General features: G+C 39.3%; 1 protein-coding gene across 1 annotated transcript; it reads right to left on the bottom strand.

Moving 5' to 3' along the window:
* Positions 1-8,198: 8,198 nt before the first annotated feature.
* LOC118978531 (olfactory receptor 4C15-like) lies at positions 8,199-9,173 on the bottom strand. The gene has a single exon (XM_037034014.1). It carries the CDS (start codon positions 9,171-9,173, stop codon positions 8,199-8,201), a length of 975 nt encoding a protein of 324 aa, XP_036889909.1.
* Positions 9,174-18,654: the final 9,481 nt, after the last annotated feature.

Below are 18,654 nucleotides of genomic sequence, written 5' to 3'. Positions count from 1 at the left end.
TTACGTGCCGGCTAATGGCTACCACCGGTCTGGCCGCCTCTGTCCTTACTCGTGTCCCTGAGACCCCAAGGACCTCTAGCTGTCTGGTTCGTCACTATCTCTGGTCTCTTATTTTCATAAATGCTGGGGAATTGTTGGTTGGGGAATTGATTATGCTGTTCTTCTGTAAATCTTCCAGGATTTTCCCCCAAATGTAGGAGAACTGCAGTCGCTCCATCCTACTCCGCCGCCATTTTCTCTCCTCTCCAGGAAGAAATGTTTTGTGATGAGTCTTGATTCCAGGAGAAAGAGGAATTCTTTGGGACCTGAAAATATGAACAATGAAGGCAAAATTCCCAGGCTTGTGTTTAAATACCCAGTTTGTTTTAGATGAGAACCAAGCAACACAATTAAAAGTTTTCAAAAACTGCTATTTTGAACACTCTTGAACTGAAGGGTGTTCAATTCAAGAGTGTTCAAATGAGAACAGGTGTTCTCATTTGTGTTCTCAAGGTGTTCAAGGGTGTTCATTTTTCTCAGTAAGAAAATGACCATATTTTTATATGAATAAAAGTTTGGTGTGTAAAAGCATACCAAATCCTTTTTATTTTATTTTGTTGTTGTTCAAGTACAGTGGTCTGTCTTTTACCCCCACCATTCCCCCGACCCTTGACATCCCCAACTCCCTCCCCTGATTCTACCTCCCTTTGCATTTCTCCCTGTGTCCTTTATAGTTGTTCTTGAACCCTTACTGCTAGCCACCCCATTGTCCCCTCCCACCTTCCCTCTGGTTACAGTCAGGATGTGCTTAGATGCTTGAAGTCTTTGGGGGGAATAAAGGAGTTTGTTCTTAATGAACAGCGAAAGGGCAGTAAACTCAAAGTTATTAACAACAACACCTAAAATAAAAGCAAACTAAGAGGACAGCTAGATCAGAAGTGGAACCTTAGAAATGAAGATCACATGGAGGGTTAGCAACAGGGGAGTGGGAGGAGGAGAAGGAGAGAGAAGGTACAGAAAATAGCATAGACAGTAGGTAGAAAATAGATAGGGGGTAGGGCAAGAATAGTAGGGGAAATATAGAATCTAAAGAACTTGTGACATGTGGACATAAACTAAAAGGGGGGAATGGTGGGAGAGAGGGTGTGCAGGGTGGAGGGGAATGAAGGGGGGGAATAGGACAAGTGTAATGAAATAATCAATAAAATATATATAAAAATTTTTTAGTGTCTTCGGTTATATTTTGCTTGATTGTTTGTTTTCTTGATTAGGTTCCACTTAAAGGCAAGATCATAGGGTATCTGCCTTAAAGTATGTTTTAATAATTTAATATTTTCACTTTATTGTTTGGTTTGAACAGTTGCAGAAAATAATGGCTATTGAAGAGGTTTTGGTGAATTCTTCCAGTAAGATGGCGAAGAAAGTTTCCAGGATAAGGCAGGAAGTGTGAGAAGAGAAAACAAACTTAAGTGCAGGATACTAGACCAAGTTAAAAAATATACAGTCTTTGCAGAGAAGGAAATAAGCTCTTCCTTGAACCACCTGGGGATGGTGGATACTCTAGGTACCACTTCTGTTACCCACAAAGATTTTCAAAATTCTCTTTTGATTCCACCCAGCAGACCATGCTAGAACAGAAATAACCTAGGTGTTCCCAGTGACTAGAGTAAGACTGAAGAACTAACAGCTGCCAAGATTTCTATTCTTGCTGAGTGACATCAGAGAAAGGTGCTAGCACACTGAGTATGCAGGCAGGTCACTGTTATATCAGTGGGGTATAGAAAGTTAACTCATCCTGGGTGATATTGGAAATCAGGTTGTAGAGAACATCTGGAAACATGGAATTAAAGCTCCCCCTGATGACATCCAGGAATGCATAATGAAATGTGCTCTCATATTGGAATGGACTTTGGCTGGATTTAAAGTCATCATGAGTTTGCTCTTTGTCATTTTGGAATTGGATTTGGCAAAGTCTAACCTCAGGGTCTATGGGTTCTTGGAACAGAAGCAAATGCTTTTTTTCAGTTATTTTCACACTTCTGCTTCCATCCCAGTTGTGAAAAGTGAAAAAACCAACCAGCTACATGCATGTAAACTCAAGTGTTTTAAAGACGTCACTCTAGTCACTCTACTCTCTCCTAGTTTACCTTGTTTCAAGTGAGAATTCTGCTGTAATTTTTATCTTTATTTCCCTGTGCACAGTGCCTTTTTTCTTTAGCTCCTTTTAACAATTTGCTGCTGCTTTTGACCAATTTATTATAAGTAACCTTTAATTGTAATTTCCTCCATGAATTTTATGCTTGGGATTTGTCAGATTCTTGGTTTGATATATTTCCAGCTTTTATTAAACTTGGGGGAAACTTGCCCTGGCTGGTGTAGCTCAGTGGGTTGAGTGTGGGCTGCAAACCAAAGACTCACACTTTCACTTCCCAGTCCAGGCATATGCCTGGGTTGCAGGCCACATCCCCAGTGGAGACCACAGGAGAGGTAACCACACGGTGATGTTTCTCGACCTCTCTTTCTCCCTCCCTTAACCTCTAAAAATAAATCAACAGATTTTGTAGTTAATTAATTAATTAATTAGACTGGGGGGAATTGGCCAATATTTCTTTTAGTATTTTTTGCTGTTCCTCCTCTCATCCATTCTATTCTTTGATGATTTCCAAATCAAGTAGAGGAACAACCACACAATCTCATCCCTGCCCAGGTTGGGGCATCCTGGTTCATAGTCATTTCTGTAGCTCTCCAACCCATTTATTATTTTGCCCTTTATGTGATCTTTCTGCAATGTGTTGCTTGAGTCAAACAACAAACTACCCACAACTCAGACTTTCACCTCATCCTAGAGGATTTTGTAGATTTGCTCATCTTCAGGAAACATTGGTGTGTTGTATACATCTTTAACCAATCTGTGGTTCATCCTGTGATTCCAGTCTATTTATTCCATTATGTTTCTCTCACCTTTTCTAATCAAGCCCTTATCTCAAATATGAGAAGATCTGGGCCCTCTATTATTTAATAATGAGAAGGAAATTCCTGAGCCTTTCTGAGGTTTCATTTATTCACAAATAAACTTTTTTTCACACTACAATAAATTTGAAGGAATACCTAGAGGTAAGAATTGATGTTTTATTTTGAGTGTCTTAGTTACTTGAGAATCAATTACACTTAATTATAATCTTCATAAGGCCCGATTCAAGTGCTCTCAAAACGGAAATGTAAGATATTAGTAAAATTGTTCATTTGAAAGTAGTATGAAACCAAATAGCTGATTGTGAATATAGTATTGAGAGCTCTGACAAATGTCCCATTTGGGATTAAAATATTTATTCTGTCACCACTTTCCTGAAGCAGAACTATTGGGAATCTTTGGTGCAACATAACATTTTGTCTTCAGTTAATGGAAATGCTTCACATACTAATGAATTTATTCTATACTTTTCTTCTTAGTCCATATGACTAGGAGTAATACTTTCTGGTGCCAATTTCATGATAATTAAAAACCCAGGTACTGAACTGGCATGACAGTATTTTATTATGAGATTATGAAGTTGAAGTGGAGTTGGTGGGTGTTGGGAATTGTACACATGGATTAGGTTGTCTTCCATACAAAAACACATATTTTAAAATATTCTCCTGTGAAACTAAAAGACCAAATTTGGGAAATGCTAGGCCTCACTTGTCATACCAGATTCTTCTCCAAAAATCTGAATTTTGACTTTTCTGATACTATAGAACCAAACAACAAAAACAAACCTTCTTTTCTGATACCCTAATAAACATAAGAGCCAAGGACAGTTATTTGTCTGCAAATGTTCATACACTCAAAAGTAATGCTCAGGAAAAGAGAAAGATAAAGCTGCTTCTCTCCCAATTGGACAACATTTCCACTTTCCTTTCTCCCTTTCTCTCTCTTCATCCTGCATTGTCCTCTGTCCTCCCTTCTTTCCTGACCTTCACTCATTTCTGTTGCCAAACTCGCTACTGCCTCTTCCTCTCCTTAGTGAGGAGTAGTGGGAAGACCCCAAAGAGCCATTGACTCACTGACAGTGCTATCTTGTCCAAATATCACTCTCTTCTCTCCCTCACCACACAGAATTAATTTTTACAGGATTTTCAGAAACAGTGTAGGTTTTCACTGATGTTTCTAGCTTTTATTACAGTTGGAGAGTTCATCAGTGTAGACACCCCCAGTGAATTAGGCTCACGCTCAGATTTCCAGAGGAGTAATTTCTCAGAACATCTTCTCTAATAATCAGCTTGTCAAGGTATCAAACTTGACTCTGTAAGTTTCCAGGCTCTAGGGATTAGCTCTGATGATTGCACTCATAAGGATGAGAATGAAATGTAGAGAAAAAAATGGTACATATACAACACATGCATGCACATACACTTATTCTGTCACTTGTCAGTACATATCCCTCCTAAGAAAAATGTGCATAGGAAGCTAAATTACCTAATGAGTATGACCAAATGTTGACAGAGTTCAAGCAAGGGTCATCCTAGGTTGTTCAAAATGATTTTGAACTTTAAGTAATAACCATATTCTAATGCAAAACTCTCAGATTTCTTGTTTATTTCCCCAAAAGAATATTTTACCTTTCCTTCCCATGAAACAAAACTAAGATATTAAAGAAGTATACGTTGGAGTCCACATATAGAATTTATTACCTGAAGTCATACTTTGTTGCATCATAACCTTTTCACTGCATTTTTAACCTCTGCATTCCTCAATGTATAGATCAGAGAGTTGTGCAAGGATTTCCCAATGGCATTAAATACAGCTATCATCTTGTCTACTGGAAAAGTGGTTGGTGGGTGTGTATATATCAATACAGATGCAACAAAAAATATGACAACCACGATAAAGTGGAATGTGCATGTGGAAAGGGCTTTTCACTTTCCTTCTATGCTGTGGTTTCTCAGAGAGTACAAGTGACAACATAGGAGATAAACAGCATTATAAAACTCACCATGCAAATGGCCCCGCTATCAGAGACAACTAGCAAATTTATCACATACGTGTCCATGGAGGCAAGTTTCGACAAGGGCTGCAAGTCACAAGAGTAGTGGTCAATCACACTGGGGCCACAAAAGGGCAATTGCAAAGCTAGGAAAATCTGTGCTGAAGAGTGGATACAAGATCCCATCAGGCCAGAATCCCCAACACGCCACACACTCTCTGGCTCATGATGATTAGGTATTGCAAGGGCTCACAATTCGCGATATAGCAATGAAAGGCCATGAGGATGAGCACAAGATCTCGATGCACACAAATAAGTGGACTGTGAAGATCTGAGTCATGTACTCATTGTAGGAAGTGCTCTTCTTCTGCGAAAAGGCATCCACAATCAATCTTGGAATGTGGTTCTACAGAGGCACACATCAGCAAAGGACAGCTAGAAGAAATGGATGGGATTCCCAAGGGACTTGTTGTTTTTAATAATCACTAATGAGAAAGTGGCCTGACAGTATTGTAAGATAAAGAATTGGGAAGACCACAAATATTGCTTTGATCAAAAACAGGGATCAAACATAGAGATGATCTGCCTAAAAACTGCTGCCATTGATCAAAAAGTTGTAAGAGATAAAATTATGGACAGATGTAGGACAACCATGAAAGCCAGATCATATAATTCTACATTGTTTTCTTTTCAATAAGTAAAGAGAAGTCTTGGGGACATAAGACATGAACTTAGCTCCTGACAATATGTACACCTTAAAGCAGACCAACACTTTCATAGCTTTTATCACTGAATTCATTCATGTTTCCTAATACTTCTGCCCTTTCCTAACTCCTTGATTTGAGGGTACATCGCAGTAGTGAAGAATCTAATTTTCCCTTCTTTAATTCTTACTTTTAACGTTTAAATTTTAAACCAGTTCAAATACATTTAATAATACCAGTCTCCCCTTTTCTCCCAGATGGACAGATGCCTCAATCATCTATTTGCTTATATTACTGTGTGTCATTTTAACCGAATAACACAATCATAGATTATATATTATTCTTGTGGTATAAACTTATTATTCATATAATTTTCACTATTGTTATTTCATATGACCTGCACATTCTTTTACAAGGTAATGTGCCTATGTGCCTGGTCCTTTCAATGTGGGAACTTTGACCTGAGATACAGAATTGTTTTCTACTTAGAGGTAAATTCATGTGGTATTTCTCTTTCACTGCCTGCTTATGTCACTTAGCATAATGCTCTCCAGTTCCATCTATGGTTTGGCAAAGAGTAGGACTCTTTCTTTTTTCTGCTGCATATTATTTCATCATGTTAATGCATCATAGTTTTTTGACCCACCCATTAGCTGTGAAACCAACAAAACAAACAAGCAAGCAAAATATAACTAGAGTCATTGAAATTAAGAACGAACTGACAGTCAACGCAGGAGAGGTTGGAGGAGATAATGGGGGAAGGGGAAAGGGGTTGTCAGGAATATGTACAAAGTACTCCTGGACAAAACCAAAGAGGAGCAGAATCAAAGGTGGGTGGTGAGTGGGGATGTCTGGGGTGAGGAGGAGTGGGGGGTGGAATAAAGACAACTGTACTTGGACAGCAATAAAAAATAAATAAATAGTAAAGGAAGAAAAGAAGGAAGGAAGGAAGGAAGGAAGGAAGGAAGGAAGGAAGGAAGGAAGGAAGTTTTTCCAAGAAGAGTTAGGTTAAAATTTGAGTGGGGTACTATTAGATAGTCTCTCTCTCTAGCATTCACCATCCATGTCACATACAACTCACACCCATTTCATGTAGATTTTACGAAGACTTGCTAGGATCATGTCGATCCTACAAAACAGAAATCCTGAGCTCTTCAAGAAAGACACAAATTGTTACCTTAATTTTCTAGTCTAATTTAAAAATCAATTTCTGAATAGTATGTGATGAAGCAAATATCACAGCAGAAAATAGATACCTAAATGAATAAGAGCATAGAAGAGGCAAGAGTAGAGAATGAGTGAAGTGAGTACAGGAGAGAGTACAGTGAGAGTGAGCAGAACCCCCCCAAAAAAATAGAATCAGAGGGTAGCATAAAGAGGGACAGAGAGGGGGAGGAGCAAAAGAAAATACTACAAAGAATAGTTTGATGCAAGATTTCATCACAGAACTCAACTCCTGTCTTTATGACCTACTGCAATATCACTGGCCCAATACTAGATAGAAGGTGCAGTTATGAATCATGGACATGCGTCACTGAAAACCCAGGTGTAAATCCCACTAACTCTGGAGAAGAACCAAATTTCTGGGAGTTTCTCCTATGACATAAAGGACGCTGTGACTCACATGCTGACTCGGATGACACCCTTTGTCTTCAGCCCTTTGGAACGCAGAGGCAGCAATCACCACCCATGGCTGGGACCTCAGGCACTGGACACCAATCATGGGCTGATGGATAGACACTTCCCTCCACTGCCTCCAACCAAAATTAGTGAGTGGACAGAACCCAAAGAACTCTCAACGTCCCTTTTACAGCAAGAAGCAGCCAGACCAGTCCTCACCCACAGATCCCCAAAGATTGACGTTCCTAATGCTGGAGTGGAGAATGTTAGGTAAAATACACAGCAAAAAAAGCTTGCAAGGAGGAGGAGGGATGGAGGGGTACATGTCCCACACACTGACTCAGCAGTCCTTGGAATTCTATGCTTTTTTTCCTTGGATCTGGGAAAGAAAGTCTTGGAAACTCTTTTCATGCCAGGATCTGAAAGGCTGGAATACCTTTGGGTAAACACACCCCCATCCCGGAAAGTTAGCACCACCCTTACCAGTCCATCAATATGTAATTTCTTCACCCTCCCCCACCCCACCAACTATGTAAATCCTCAGAACAAAGGCTCTTGCTCTTGCCACCCCTGCCCTTGCCTTTCTCCCCTACATCAACAAGGTCCTTGCCTGTTCTCTTCCATGAGAGCATATCACCAATAAATCTTATTTGCATGAAAAAAAAGGAGTAAAACAAGAACAGCCCTATCCTATTTTCCACCTAAATCCCTTCCAGTGAGATGGCCTGCAAGACAGAAACTTCTTCCAACCTGCCCTCAGCGCAATCAATGGTGTATTGGCCCCTCAGGCAGCAGAGATACTTTGAGAGTGCTGAAGCCAAGGAAGATTTAGGGAACCTGGACCACTCTAACTCTTCATTTCAAGAACTACATTCAGCAGCTGCATCGTGTCTTAGAACACACACTGAGTATAGACTCCATCAAATCAGTCTCATCTTGCATTACAAATTACCATTATTCTGCTCCACACATTTCTCATGGCATTTTTCACTTCCTTATTCCTGATGGTGTAAATCAAAGGATTGAGCAAGGGTGCTAGGACGGTGTAAAATATTGTCACCATTTTGTCAAAGGAGAAAGTGGATGGAGGTCGAGCATACGTGATTATGCAGGGAACAAAGAACAAAACCACAACAGCAATGTGAGATCCACAAGTGGAGAGAGCCTTCCACTGCCCTTCAGTTCTGTGAAGTCTCAGAGAGAACAAGATGGTACCATAGGAGGCAAGCAACAAAGAGAAGATTATGATGCATATAAACCCACTGTTGGCCAGCACAAAAAAGCCAAAGACGTGAGTGTCAGTGCAGGCCAGCTCTAGTAATGGGTACAAGTCACAAACAAAATGATCGATGATATTGGGGCCACAGAAGGGCAGCTGTAAAACAAAGAGAATCTGTATTATGGAGTGGAGGAAGCCCCCTGTCCAAGCCACCCCTATCAGAATGCCACAGAGCCTCCAATTCATGATAGAAGAGTAATGCAAGGGCTTACAGATGGCCACATAGCGGTCATAGGCCATGACTGTGAGGACAATCACCTCCGCTCCAGCAAAGAAGTGTCCAGCAAAGATCTGGGTCATGCAGCCCTCAAAGGAGATGGTCTTCCTCTCAGACAGAGAATCCACAATCATCTTCGGGGTGATGGCGGTGGAGAAGCAGGCATCCAGGAGGGACAAGAAAGCCAAGAAGAAGTACATGGGGGAACCCAGGAGTGCTGAGCTGCTGCTGATGGTCACCACAATTAGCAAGTTGCCCCCCAGAGTTGCCATGTAGCTCAACAAAAATATAACAAAAGCTATTTTCTGAATGTTTGGATTCTGTGAAAGCCCCAAGAGGACGAACTCAGTTACAAAGGTATTGTTTTGCATAATTTCCAAGGAAAACCTAAATGCCACGGGAATAAACATATGATAATTGCAATTATGAGAGAAAGAAAAATTCACCTGGGACCAGTTTATGATACCATTGTATCACAGTCATTGACCAGTTGGTGCATCCATGTGAAAAGATGGATGATCTTTTCAACGCTTCTGATGTAAAGGAGAATAAAAAATTAGAAATTTATTGAAGGCTATAGAGGGAGGTCAGGCAGAAGTCAGAAGGAAATAAATTATTCAATACTTTAAAGTGACCACAGCTTATATGTAGGAGAAATATTCATACACAGTACGGAAGAGAAATAGTTTTTTTCTCCACTGCCAAAGAAGATCACTTTTCCTGGAGTGAACTGATGAGGGAGATTCTGAAGTCACATCCACAGTGAGCCAGGGAACCTGTAATTTAGTGGTCATTGCTGCCATCTGTATGGAATGGAAATTTGGTGACTCACATGCCATCACTGATCATGAGATGACCTTATCTACAAAGAGGAGAAATAACCCCTAGTTAAACAGTCATTTGAAAAATATTGGTACTTATCCATTTTTTAAACTCTGAATTGAATTGGGACTTTAAAATGAATACAGAAAGCAGACTGACAGCTATCAGAGGATAGGAGGGTTAGTGGATGGTTGAAAAGGTAAGAGGATTAAGAAAATCAATTCATAGACACTAAAAAATAGTGTGGTGATTACCAGAGGGAAGGAGAAGTGGGCATAGGAGTATGTAGAAGAGGTTAAAGGGTGAATAAATGGTGATAGAAGGAGGCTTGACTTCAGATGGTTAACACACAATACAATATACAGGTGATGTACTATAGAATTGTACACTTAATCTCTATGTAATTTTATTAACCAATGTAACCCCAATAAATCCATTAAAAACCAAAATGAGAAAGATGAATTCATTCATTCCATATAAAAGAAGAAAGCTCTATGGGAAAGTGCCTAGCTCTACACTAACATGTAACAAGTATGCACATGCTGAGTTGGGTTCTTTCTTCATTCATCATTTAAAATAAGAATGGGTGTGTATGAAAAATTATAATACCTACCTACTTAAGGGTATTGTCAGCATGACCAAGTGAACTAATGTAAAGAAAGTAGCTGTTGAAGAAATAGTCCTAGGAAACAGTCCATGTTAGATCTTATTATCACTATTTTCTTGGAAGACAATCCATGCTGAAAGAGAAAACATCAAGTCACATACTGGGTCTGGAATTTAAACACAGACTCCCAGCTACAACACTTAAGTATTCCTAATGCATTAAAATACAAAGGAGTGTGGGCATGAGAACCAGAGGATCGAGGTTCAATTCCCAGTCAGGGCACATGCATGGGTTGCAGGCGGGTTCCCTGGAAGCCAACTCCCAGCAGGGGACGCACAAAAGCCAACCATACATTGATGTTTCTCTCCCTCTCTCCTTCCCCTCTAAAGATAAATAAATAAATAAAATCTTTAAAAAGAAAGACAAAGGAGCAGAGCTGGCCCTTCTGCTATCTTCATGTACCTGTGGAAATAAAAGTCTTCTGAGTCCTTTGCTCATGCTTGAAGTAGGCCCCCTGATAACACAGAGCAAGCAATATAGATTCAGAAAGAAATATTCCAATTACTACACATACAAGTTGGCAACAACCACATAGGTAAGGAATAGAAATAATATGTTGAGTTTGGCTAGAGTCTTGAGACTTATTTACATATTTACTAATTATTTATGCTATGAGCCCCATCTGATATTGTACAACTTGTCATTTATGTGACTTTATTGCAAACTAAGTATGTTCATGTATAGCCTACCTGCTCATCTCACAGGATTAAGGTGAGCGTCAAATTGGCAAAATATAAAACTTTCTTATGGTAAGTGCCCTTACCAATTTTAATAAGTATTCCCTCACTTAGCAAGACAGCCACCTTATCTATGAGATTTCCAAATAAGTACTCAAACTATTGTCTCTTTTCCATAGCTACATCAGTTTTCAAGAACAGTTGTGTCCTCGCCTGTACATAGAACAGAAATTTATTTCTCAAATGGGTGTATACATATACATATAATCCGTTTGTTAAACTGGTAAATAAAGTAAAATGACACTTACTGTGAGAATTAAAAGTAACCTGATCTTTGTGAAGATCATTCAGAGCCAACAAAGAGCTATTGACAATAAAAATATGACTGTTTATGATAATATATATCTTTATGCTTGCTTTAAAATAACCATTTCCATTACATTCCCAAGGTCCTAGACATTCTTATAAAAACTGCACTGTGAACACCATATTCAGCTACAAATTGTCACCCAGAGAATAAGAGTATAAAGCAAACACAATAAAGTGTTTGGATCAGTCAATGAGCATTTGTTAAAAAATAAAAGATACCATGGAAAGCACTATGGAACTTTCTAAGAAAACTAAAAGTGGATCTGCCTTTTCACCCCGCAATTGCTCTGCTAGGATTATATCCTAAGAACACTGAAACACCAATCCAAAAGAACCTATGCACACCAATGTTCATAGCAGCACAATTTACAATAATCAAGAGTTGGAAACCTGGCTGGTGTAGCTCAGTGGATTGAGTGCGGGCCTGCGAACCACAGGATCGAGGTTCGATTCCCAGTCAGGGCACATGCCTGGGTTGCAGGCCAGTTCCCAGTTCCCAGCAGCGGACGCATGAGAGGCAACCATACATTGATATTTCTCTCCCTCTCTCCTTCCCTTCCCCTCTAAAGATAAATAAATAAAAATCTTAAAAAAAAGAGTTGGAAGTAACCTAGGTGCCCATTAGAAAATGAATGGATCCAACAACTCTGCTACATTTACACAGTGGAATTCTATGCAGCAGAAGGAAAGACAGAAAGAGCTCCTACCCTTTGCAACAGCATGGATGGATGTGGAAAGCATTATATGCTAAGCTAAATAACCCAGGTGGTGAAAGACAAATACCATATGATCTCACCTTTAACAGGAACCTGAACAAAAAAACAAACAAACAAGCAAAATATCACCAAAGACACTGAAATAGAGAAAAGGCTGACAGGAAGCAGAGGGGAGAGGGAAGGGAATTTCAGGGGATTTTCAGGACAAAAGGGGGAGTGTTTATAGGAAAGAATATAAAGGACACATGGACAAGAACTAGAGGGTGTGGAAATGGTAGTGAGGTGGGGAGGGCTGGGTGGGTGGATGGAGATGAAAGTAAAAGACAGAAAACTGTACTTGAACAACAATGAAAATTAAATTTAAAAAAAGTTACCTAAGTATGATCCAGCAGTTATCAGCTTGTTCTTTCAAATTACTGTTTTGGATTTTTTCAGATAAATTCCCAGAAGAAAAATCACTGAGTCATAAATCAGTTCCATTACTAATTTCTGATGTAACAACAAAGTGATTTCCACAATGGTTGCACCAATCTGCATTTCCACCAACAGTGCACCAGGGTTCCTTTTTCTCCACATCCTCACCCTCAGCAGGGTACATTTATACAATGCAATACTGCTGGGCTGTAAAAAAGAAGAAAAGCTTACCCTCTGAAACAGTATGGATGGACCTGAAGGGCATTATTCTGAGTGTAGGAAGCCAGTCAGAGAAAGACAAGTACCATATGGTCTCACATATGCGGAATCTAAGGAACAAAATGAATGAACAAACAAAATAGAATCAGACTCAGAGAGAAAAGGCTGACAAGTGTTGAGGGTGAGGGCTGCTCGGTGGGAGAAGTGAAGAGACTGAGCAAACAGGAAAAAGAAAAGACATTATGCTCATGGCCACAGACAACAATGTGGTGATTGTCAGGGAATGGAAAAGTAGGGAGTTTGGTGGAGGAGGGTATGGGGGGGATAAATGGCAGCAAACACAAACTAAACTTGGGGTGCTGAATACACAATACAATGTACACATGATGTGTTGTTTAATTGTGCGCTTGAAAGTTGTATAATTTTCTTAGCCAGTGTCACCCCAGTCAATTCAATAGAAGGGGGGAAACTATATTACTTATAAAATTGCAATCACACTACTTGATTTCATGTAATCCTTTCAGAAATGTTTTAACAAATATTTTCAGGACTGTAAACATGTTTCTGTTCCTTTTTTTAGAACCCAATCCTAAAAAATTTTCTAAAAGTGAAATGTGGTATAGTAAGTTGTCTCATGGAAGATGATGCATGATTTTCATAACAGTAAAACTTTATATAAACATATAAAATGTTCTATAATAGGAAGATGTTTATGCAAATCAGCTTACTACAAGCTAAGATGCTGTGAATACTAAATAATATGAAGACTTAGACAGTGGGGCATGTGTACAATACATTAAGTGAGAAAATGAAAATTTGTAATAATTCTGCTTCATTGCACAGACATTCTAACATAATTTTAAAGTCTAGAAGAGAACATATGGTAGACTTACTTTCAGTATGTACAGTTAACCTTAAGGATCAAGCCTAAGCCCTGACTGGTGTAGCTCTGAGAGTTGAGCATCATTCCCCAAACCAAAAAGAATCAACTTTAAAACCCACAACACTATATTATCCTCTATCAGAACAATTAAAAACAAAGGAGATGGGTTTTGAGTATAATTTTATTATCTTCAGTATACTTAATTAGCATTAGTAAAAGTAACATGCTAACATACATAGAATCTTACACTAAAAATTATAAACTAACATAAATCTTTCATAAATAGCCCTATCATTGGCCCAGCCCTTCCCAATCTCCATACTCACTTTGAAATCAGTTTGAAGTTCATGCATTTCTATAGGAAGCAGTTGATCTTGTTCATATTTTTCCTAGAAGATTCGAAGGTCTTTCTTTTCTTCACAGCCATGTATTTTAATATACTGGAGCTACACGTATTGTGCAGGGTCCCTCCCAGCCATGGACTGTGGCTTTTAGGCCACCTCGTGGGGGTGTGTCCTTGGGAATTTAGCCTCCCCACTCTCCCCAGGGCCCACTATTTCTTTCTCATTCATTTTCTCAGCAACCTGATGCTAGCATCAGTTGTTCCAAAAACAATAGAAATTCCTGTTCCAACTTCAAAATCCATATAATATTCTAAAGTATATGAAAAACTGGTAGAAAGGTAGTCATAAGTAGTACTTAGAATTCATATTTTAAGCAGTGAATTTTAGATGCATTTATACACACCTATATGTGTATATCAGTCACATTTGCATGTATATTTCTAGTAAGTATAATTATTAAAAATTGAAAGAGTACATTGAAACCACATTCAAACTACTCTCCTAGTTAAGTTCCTTAAATCTAGTGTATTCTTTAGTGTAGCAATAAAGATTTATTCTCTATCTATCTAGCTAATTTTGTTCCTTTTTGAGTACTTAAGAAATGTTCTCTTCAGATTTCAGAGCCGTTTCTCTCCCCTCCATAATCCTCTGCTGATGTCCCTAAATGTCTCAACTTGTACACCCTTACTGCTCCTGGAATTTGAAAAATATAACCTCTCTCTATGTCCACCTATGTCCTTCCTGATGGATGCCTGAAACTTCTGTTTTCTATTGCCCCAGCGATTTAGTTCATTTTAAGCAAGAGGCAAAGCCACGGCCACTAGCACTAAAGTATCTTCAGTTCAGCCATGTAACTATTCCTGAACAGTTCTGATGCAGAAATCTGAGGCTACTTATGACATCAAATGCACTTGGGGAAAATTAAGTGAACTTATTTAGAATTAGAAGATTCTGCTCTGTGACTTGAGGGAGACACACTTTCCTACCGTTAATGAACTGCTATGTGCCTTTGCTGGGCATTTAGTATGGGGATGTTAGTTCAATATTATATCAACAATTATAAATGGTAACACCAGTTGAATTACCATGCTCCTACAAAAGTATTCTTTATATGGACTCCAAAAATTCCACTTTTTAGTCTAAATCACCAGGATGGAAATATTCAAAACTACATCAGGATATTCATCCCCATATGAATGATAACTGAGAATACAATTAGATAGAATATATTAAATGCTGTTAGAAAGCCAAGGCAGAAATATGCATTTGTTACATTTCTAAGGTATTTGGATTTAAGCTAAAGCTGAAAAACTGAACACAGGTCTGGTTTCATTAGACTTGAATCAATAGGACCTCCTACCCCTCCAAAACCAGTTTGCATTCTAACAGCTGCTCTTTATTGACCAAGGGCAATATTAGGTGTCAAGCAGTCTCCTCTTCACTCCACATATATTATTGGTTTCTAAACCCTTTGAACTTGGTATTATAATCCCCACCAAACAGAAAGATTCTGAGAGACAGAAAGGTTATATAACTAGTCCAAGTGTGCACAGTTAAGTGATAGACTCACACATTGCATTAAGCCTCATACATGGACCATAACACCCTACTTTTAAGTACAGCATCACAACTTCAGACTTTCTCTAAAAAGGAAAAACTGTGCATGATGCATCTCACCGTGTGGGAGTTCCTTGAAAATGCTGGTGATGGCCATCTCTATTCTCTGTAAATAAAAGTCCACTCAGTGGCTGGAAAAAATGTGAATGGTTTTTGCAAGTCTTACTTTTACATCTGAGAGAGAGGAAGACCATCTCTGGCAGACAACCTAGAGAATGTTCCCCGCTGCCTCAAGCAGGATCTTCAACATGATCTAGAGGAAAACAATCAATAAAGAAACAAACTTTCTGCGCCCTGGCTGGAGTAGTTTAGTGGATTGAGCACGGGCCTGCGAACCAGAGGATCTCGGTTCGATTCCCAGTCAGGGCACATGCCTGGGTTGCAGGCTGGTTCCTTGCAGGCTAACTACCAGCAGGGGATGCACAAAAGGCAACCATACATGGATGTTTCTCTCCCTCTCTCCTTCCCCTCTAAAGATAAATAAGTAAATAAAATCTTTAAAAAAAAACAGTTTAAAAAAAAAAGAAACAAACTTTCTGCCTTCATTTCAATTGGAATTGAAAGAGGTTTCCCTGAGAGATCAAGGACCTCTAGAATTGCCTCTGAGTTACTGTCAGGGTTTGGAAATTGGAAATCAAGGAAGCTAAAAAAGTTCAAAGAAGAACATGATCTCCAAAATAAGAGGAGAAAGCTTTAAGGACAATCTAGAAAATGTGCCTAGTGAGCGGTTCTGTGGTTGAATGTTTTCACACCATGCTAGTGAGGTGAATTGTGAAGTGGGAAGACTAGAGGAGGTGGAATCTAAAAGACTTGCCTTTATTGCTTAGCTGGATTGAGTCTCACTTCTTTCTGTAAAAAATTGAGTAAAGATCCAATAAAACTTGTCTCTACATTCAGAGAGTTAAAATACATGAAGAACAAACTGTTTCATAGTTGGCCTTGAGCACTAGTAGCTCACTCCCTTCACTTAACATTTTCACTGAATTGAAAGTCCAAATTAAAGTAAAGAACCCTTAAACAAAAGATCCAAAAACAATTATCTTACTAATTTTAGAAGTAAAGACTTGCTCTTTTACACACTGTTTAAAGTATCAAAAATAATAGGATGACAGTTGATCCTCATGAGAAAATCTTGATGGTGAGTGCAAAGGGACATCTTAACATCCTTCAGAACTATTCCCATACCAGAAAAACTCCACTGAGAAGGTCAGACCACCTTACATTTCCTCCCCCAGTTCTTGCACCTTCCAACTTTGCTGTTGACCCTTTATAACTAGTGCCTCACCAGTCTCCTCACTCCTCCACTGAGTAGTCAGGATGGCCCATAAGACACAATCACTGACCATAATATTCCTCTTCAACCCCTCCACTCTGTCTTAGAGTGGAAAGAACATTTACTCAGACCTCTTTTCTCCTTACCCCTGGCTTACTCTCATTTCCTAAACACATATCATTTAGTCCAGATTCCGTCAAATTGTTTCTCACCAGCTGCTGCAAACTTAACCATTTTTATGCTCCTACAACAGTATTCTTTATATGGACTCCAAAAATTCTACTTTTTAATCTAATACACATAGTATTCTACTTTTTAATCTAAAACACAGTGTTGGTTATATCTCTTCCAGACCTGGACTTTGTAGGAAAATATTCTATTTCTTATGAGTTTAATACCCATGTGTGAGAAGGACTTTCTTCTAAGTCCTCCCTGGGTGCCATAGTTCAGCTGTGTAAATATGACTGAGACATGACATGATCTCCTTGGGGAGGAGGGGTGGCCATTTTCCCTGCTGGGAAAAGTTCTTGGGCTGGTGGCCAGTTCCTCCGAGGAGAAAAAGGCCTCAAGCCCCCACCTCCAGGGCTTTTATTGGGTTCTAAAACATGGGAATACAGGGTGGCAAGGATTAAACAGTAGATAACATTTCAAAGAAATCTGAGGGCTTCAGAGTCTGTCAGGAACAGAGTTTGAGGGTTTCCTGCTGGAACCCTTAACGTGTGAATGAAAGCACTCTGCAGAGAAGATTACACAGGTTTATCAGGAAGTCTTTGTGATGCCAGATTTTCCCCCAGGACACCCTCTAGCAAGGCAAGGAGCTGCACCTCTCCCCAAGAGGTATTCAGGCTTAAGATGATTAGAGCCAGGAAGCCCTTCTCCCAGAGAACAGGGGGACTTGGGCTATGTCAAAGCAGGGGGGTGAGAGTCCATAACTCTTTGATGCAGCGACCCCCCCCCGAGTATTTCCATGAAGGCCTCCCAAATGATCTAGACTTGCTTAGGTTGTCCCCCATTGTGAGGGGTCTTACTTGTCATTGACTTCCCACTAAGCCTTGGGGACAGGGAGAAAGAAAACAAGGCAGCCTTTGCTACTACAGACAGGCTTTGTCTCCTGCGGCTAGCACTCTCCAAAGGTTATCCCTCGCCCTTAGCCACAAGGGGCCAAGATACAATTCTGAAAACCACACAGAGCAGTCTACAACACCCAAGCATAAACTAGAACAATGCACCCAAAGAATGGGTGTATTGTGCTCCGACATTACTTTATGGTCAAATTATGGAACAGATACCCCCAGATGACTAGTGAGTTTAAGAAGGGTTTATTTGTAAAAAGTAACATCAGGCAGAAGGCCATAGTGAGAAGTTTGCCTTTATAAAGTGTTATGTGGTAATGTAGAATGACCTGGTATTTTCCATGTACACAGAGGGGCACTGTTGCTGAAATATAGAGCTACATGTGAGATAAGCCTACAAAAAATTTGACAAAAACTTCCTTGAAGAATAATGTAAATCTTTAAGGCTGTTGATAATATTATCTATAGACATAAACAGGCAAGTGCGTTTTGTTGAAAGATAATAAGACTGAATTTTGGAAGACTTGAATTCAAGTTTTGTAGCTGAAACTCTTAGCTGTGTGAACTTAGGCAAGTAAATGAGCAAACCTCCCTTGGCTTCAGTTTGCTTCTCTCTAAAATGTGGATAATAATATGGAAATTGCCAACTTAGAACATGGATAAGTCACCTAACTCACCTAAATATCTCTGGTCAATAATAAAGCATTGATTTCATGTAAATGTATGTACCACACATCCAAAGAAACAGCTGTGGAACCTAAGCATATGCATTTTTTGTTGAGATTAGATAAAAGAATATTCACCTTTGTTGCTTCAA

Source organism: Sturnira hondurensis, unplaced genomic scaffold, assembly GCF_014824575.4.
Source record: "Sturnira hondurensis isolate 20B ecotype Veracruz unplaced genomic scaffold, ASM1482457v3 Scaffold0021878, whole genome shotgun sequence".
Taxonomy (NCBI): Eukaryota; Metazoa; Chordata; class Mammalia; order Chiroptera; family Phyllostomidae; genus Sturnira; species Sturnira hondurensis.
The sequence above is the reverse complement of the archived record's forward strand: the minus strand, read 5'-3'. Positions and strand labels throughout refer to the sequence as shown.